This window comes from Peromyscus maniculatus, chromosome 1, assembly GCF_049852395.1.
Source record: "Peromyscus maniculatus bairdii isolate BWxNUB_F1_BW_parent chromosome 1, HU_Pman_BW_mat_3.1, whole genome shotgun sequence".
Classification (NCBI taxonomy): Eukaryota; Metazoa; Chordata; class Mammalia; order Rodentia; family Cricetidae; genus Peromyscus; species Peromyscus maniculatus.
In genome coordinates, this window is record NC_134852.1 from 145108456 (window position 1) to 145113919 (window position 5464).

At 54.8% G+C, this 5464-nt stretch overlaps 1 protein-coding gene across 2 annotated transcripts in view; it reads left to right on the forward strand.

Moving 5' to 3' along the window:
* The first annotated feature begins 1487 nt into the window (after positions 1-1487).
* The window catches only part of Dock1 (dedicator of cytokinesis 1), a 516862-nt gene continuing 512885 nt past the window's right edge, over positions 1488-5464 (forward strand). For both annotated transcript variants that reach the window (XM_015995837.3, XM_006976933.4), the window contains exon 1: positions 1488-1650. In XM_015995837.3, the coding sequence (XP_015851323.1) occupies positions 1605-1650 (46 nt within the window). In that variant the 5' untranslated portion in view covers positions 1488-1604. The remainder of the gene's footprint in view (positions 1651-5464) is intronic.

Consider the following 5464-nt stretch of genomic DNA (forward strand, 5'->3'; position numbering starts at 1 on the left):
TCCCTCTGAAGTTCCTTATCAGTAAGAGGAGCCTGTGACTTTCTATGAATCTGTGGCTGAATTGTTAGAAATCTTAGTTGCACATTATCCTGAACTGGGGGAGGTTCCCTCCCGCCTTCCAGAAGCTCCTGGCTGTTTAATCTGCATTCTGGATGGGACCACAAGACGGCTCCAGGCCAGAGTGGCTTTGTCTGCAGCAGGTGAGCTGGCCCCTCTTTGGTTCTGACCTTCAATCCTAACACTACATAACCTTCATTCTCTTAGGTTTTCATTCCTCCAGCCCTTGTAGGCTCCCAGGCCTCTGCATTTGTCATTGTTTCTTGGATGCCAGGGAGAGAGGGCATGCACGCAGTAAAACAGGCAGTCCCATTTACCCCTTCTAATGGACAGCTGTGGACCTGAAGCCCCATCCCATCCCTCTCCTGACTTTTCACCTTTTCTTGGATTCTATCGAAACACTTGGGTGTGTCTGTGTGCAGGCCTTGACGAACTTGGGAGTTTCACACTTGCTGTGGTTTGGTATTGGGTGAGCCGGAGACCAGCCTCCTTCAGATTAGGGTTGCTAGGAGTCTGAGTTCTAAGCTTGGCCTGGTTTCCTTTCTCTGCCAGTAGCTTACTACTTCCTCTCTTCCACTTCAGCATGCCCAGGTCCTACTGAATGCCCCAGAGTTGTTGCAAGCAGGGGGCCTCTCTGTGCAGCTCCAGGCTCCCAAAGGGAGCTCTGCTGTTAGAAAGCACCCGGGGCTGCAAAGTCTTGTCCTAGGTAGGTCTCTAACCAGTGCTGATAGCACTTGTCCACCGCCTCTTTTATCAGCTACCAGGTGTGCTCAGTGCGCTCAGCCCCTGGCAAAGTAGGTGCCCACTTTGCCTTTGTTAAATGAATGAATGAATGCACCAGGAAGAACTCCTAGCTCTGCTCCAGCCGCCCTCCGCAAGGACAGAAACTGGGTATCTGCGCTTCACATCAGTGAATTGGTGTGTGGTGTTTGAGTCTGCACTAACCCTCCACTATTCGTGTTAGGTCCAGGCCTGGAAGGCAGCAAGGCCTGGGGCCAAGTGCGAATCATGCAAAGACAGCGCCTCTGCATGGTGCAGGGTGTGCAGGGTACAGGGTGCACAGTGTTCAATATAGAACGCGCGCGCGCGCGCAGGGTGCGGGGGTACATGATAAAGAGTTCTGGGTGCCGTGCAAAGTAGAGCGTACATGGTGAGGGGCATATGGTGCAGAGTAGAGGGTGCGAAGTGCACGGTGTTCAGCAAAGAGTAGAGGATGCAGGTTGCACGGTGCAGAGTGCAGGACGTCCGCGGACTTGGGGCAGCCGCCGGGTCCCTCGAGGGCCGTGGCAGGCCGGGCCCAATGCACGCGCGCCTGGGCGGGCTACAACGGGCCGCCGTCCCGCCTCTCGCCGGAGCTCCCGGCCTTTCCCATCCGGCCCGCGACGCTCCGCCCGCCCCGTCCCACATGACACCGCCTCCGCCGCAAACTTTTTCCTCCCCATCCTGTCGCGGCGGGGAAGGAATGGAAGATGGCGGCCTAGGCGCAGAGTTTCCTGCCCGAGCAGCGGCGGCGGCGGCGGCTCCCGGGGGCTGCGGCCCGCGCCACCATGACGCGCTGGGTCCCCACCAAGCGAGAGGAGAAGTACGGCGTGGGTGAGCAGCGCGCCGCCCCGCGCCCGCCCCGCGCGCAACTTCCCCGCCACGGCACCCAGCCTGTTGCCGCGCGGTGCGGAGCCCGGCCCGCCCGGGGCTGGAGCTCGTGCGGGGAACCCGGGGACCCTCCGGGGGGCCCCGTGCTCCTCATTCCCGCTCACTCGCTCTGTCCTCGTCCCGTGTGGTCTGGCGCTCGCGGGGGCCCCGGGGTCATTGTTTGCGTGCGTTTGGGCTTCTTCGGGAAACTTCTGTTTGGCATCCGGGACTCCGGGTGGACACTTCATTGTGCTGTGCTGGGATCTGAGAAGCCTCTTTTGCCCGCGTGGGGAGTGGCCACTGCACCCGGGCTGGCTCTGCTTTTCCCGCCCCAGAGAATGGGGACACCCGGGTGCCTTGGTGTTCCCGGGGCCCTGGAAACCGGCCTCGAGGGCGGGGACCTGGTTTTGCCTCTTTGTCGCTTCCCAAGCGGGTGGAGGGAGTCGGGTTGCAACCTTATGCTTGACTCAGTGCACGTTCCAGGGAGCCCGGCTTTCCTCAGTGGCCAGACAGTCCCTGGGCCCTGCAGACCCTGTCTCCCGCAGCTCGCCCCCATCAAATGTCAGATCTGTCTAGACCGCAGGGCTCGTTGGGATTCCAGATCTGCCTATTTTGTTTCCAGGCTCTTTCCCTAAGGAGACTTTGACACCCAGCCTCACCTGAGCAGACTCCCTGAATTGCACACAAGCTTTTCGGAGCAAGAGCTTGCTCCCTTCCACCCTAAGGGCTGCCCTGGGGCACCTTCTGAGCAGCTGTCTGTTCCAGGCATGCCTTCAGCACCCTCTTGCAGGCCTAGTTCATGTCCCAGCCCGTTGACTGGAAGCTTCCTGGAGACTCCCGTCTACAAGGCTGTGTCCTTCCTGTGAACTCCAGTTACTTATTTCTGTAGTGTGTCAGGAACGGTGGCCCTGGGGGCAGGGCTGGAAAAGCCTAGGGCCCTTACCTCCACTCTAGGCCCACACGCAGGTTTGGAGGGCTTCCCTGCTTTGGGAGTGAACACTGGGGATGAGCTTTGCCTTCACTTGGCAGACCTTCCTGAGGCCCATGGCAGAGCTGGGCTTTCCGAGGACGGACGGGGTGTGCAAGGAACTAACAAGCATGCTGTGTACCTACCTCCTCATGGGCTCCTTATGGGGCCACGGCTGTGAGAGGCCCATCCATCTGCATCTGATTTAGGATGGGGATTCCATTTAGGAGGACTGTGGGATGTGGCAGCAATGGGTTCCTTTCTGGGGCTACCCGGGACTGTTCAAGGAACAGTTAGACAAGGATCAGGAGTGGGCAGAAGCTGGGGCAAGATGTCCAGGAAGCAGTGAGGAAGGAGGGATGCTTGCTCCTGCAGGGGAGTCCCCTCCAGTGGAGAAAGTGGCCGCTTGCACTTCACCCTGGTGCAGAAGAAGTATAGCTGGGCAGGGAGAGCACTGTGGGTTTGAACCCTGGCAGGAGTGGGTTCACACTCATGCCCGTGCGGGTGCAGCTGCCACCGTTATTGGGTAAGGGAGTCGACTTCTTTGATTTTTCTTTGTTTTGTGAGAGGGAGTTTCACTCCGTAGCCTTGGTTGGTCCGGGACATCTCTCCGTGTAGACCAAGCTGGCTTCGTAAGCACAGAGATCTACTTGTCTCTGCCTCCTGAGAGCTAGCTAGGGTTAAAGGTCTGTGCCATCACACGTGATGAGTCTACGCCCCCAGCCTCCACCTTTTTAAAGAAAACTGGAAGACTGTTTTATTGGCATGTGAGAGGAAGAAGCGGGCAGGCTGGAGATCGCAGCAGCTGTGGGGTGGAGGGTGTGGGGTAGATAGAAAGAAAACGGCTGGGGATGCTGCAGGGGAACTCAATCCCTAGTACCACATAAACCTGGCTTGTAGGCCACGGTGGTAGTGTGGTGGTGCATACCTGTAAAGCTGGAACTTGGGAGGTGGAGGCAGAAGGATCAGAAGTTGAAGGTCACCCTCTGCATTATAATAAGTTTGAGGCCAACCCTGGCTACGTGGGATCTTACCTCAAAGTCACATTTTTCTGAGGGAAAAGCCAGGAAAACCTGCAAATTTAGCAATGGAAGTCTGTGAGTTCCTTTGTTGAGTGTGGGGGCTTCAGTTCAGAGAGAGAGAGAGAGAGAGAGAGAGAGAGAGAGAGAGAGAGAGAGAGAGAGAGAGAGAGAGATTGATAGTGACCCGGATGTTGTCAGTGGGCCTCCTGTAGTTCCGCAGTGTTGCTTTACCTGGAGAAGACAGGAAAACATTCCTATAGAGGGTCAGGAGGGTTTCCCTCCAGAGGAGGAAGCAAGCAGCCCAGGAGGCTGTGATCTTCCTCGTTAGGTCACACACTTTCCAGAGGTCACTCTTGGATATGACTTCCAACATCGTGTCTTTTACTGGTGCATTGATCCTAAAACTCTTTTGGGAAGTTCTCAAAGGAGAAGCATCTAGGGCAGTGGTCCTCAACCTCCCTAATGCTGCGACCCTTCCATACAGTTCCTCATGTTGTGGTGACCCTACCCCCCCCACCGTAAAATTATTTTAATTTGCTACTTCATAACTATAATTTTGCTATGGTTATGATTCATAATGTAAATATCCGATGTGCAGCATATATTCGACCCCTGTGAAAGGGTCATTCGAACATCAAAGGGATTGCGACCTACAGGTTGAGAATGCTGGTCTAGGGGTTGGCTTTTGTCAGCAAATTCTAGTAAAAGTGTGAGACTGTCTGGTGTAGGAGAGGGTGGGGCCGTGTCTGTCTTCACCAGGATGAGGTAAAACAGCTGAGCTTGGATGTAACAGGGCATCACTGGGAACCTTGAAGATCAGAGTCTCCATGAGAATGTGTCAGAGTGGAGGGGAGTCAAGGATGGACCCACCGAGGCATCCCAGCTCTCTGTGTGTCTGACAGTTTGCATTCGGAGGACCTTAGTGGTCCCCAAGGCAGATGCTCACTGGGAAGGATGGAAATGCTTGTATGCGTGGTGATTGGCTGGTTCTCCCTAAGGGAAAATTACTAAAGATCCCCCATACCAGCCTCAGCATTCTCTTTGGTAGCCTTAACAACAGGCCTGTGTTTCTCTCCTGAGTTCTGGTGGGTGGACCCTGCTTCCACTCAAGCCACTTGGCCCATGAATGAATCACGAGGGACAAGGAAAGGAAACGATCAAAGGACATCTCTTTTGGAAACATGAATCACAGCTCATTGTTCAGAGGAGCTTGGGGACTCTTAGAGCATTGTTTGTAAATGAGACACTCCAGTTATTTATTTATTTATTATTTATTTCGGAAGCTGGAGATGAGATTAATGGCTGATGTGTGGCTCCTGCCAGGGCAGGAAATGGGGGTTCCCATGATTCATTTCGAGGGGTTGCTGCTTGTGAAGGCTGCCAGCTGGCTTTTACTCTCTCTTTTTTTGGGCATGGTTTGGTGGGCCATGGTTGGGGACCTGGCTTATTCATGCTGGCATAAACTTTAATTTAGCTGTCATACCAAGTGCCGGGCAACATGATCTTCTCCATCACCTCAGATCTGGCAGGATCTTGTCTTCTGGAATTAGTAGGTTTTGATGGCTTCTGTTTCTCAGGGTCTCGTACATACAGGCTAGAGGCATACCTGGGGACAGTGTGTTCAAGTTGTTGAAGAGGGAATAGTAAGGGCCATAGAGGTGTGCACAGCCTGGTCTCCCCACCCTGAGAATTGTGATGTGCTAATACGGAAGAGAGACTTTGTAAGTGTGATTAAGCTTATGAAGTTTTGGATGGACTCTCATGGGCTCATGGAGTTTGGCTGGCAGAG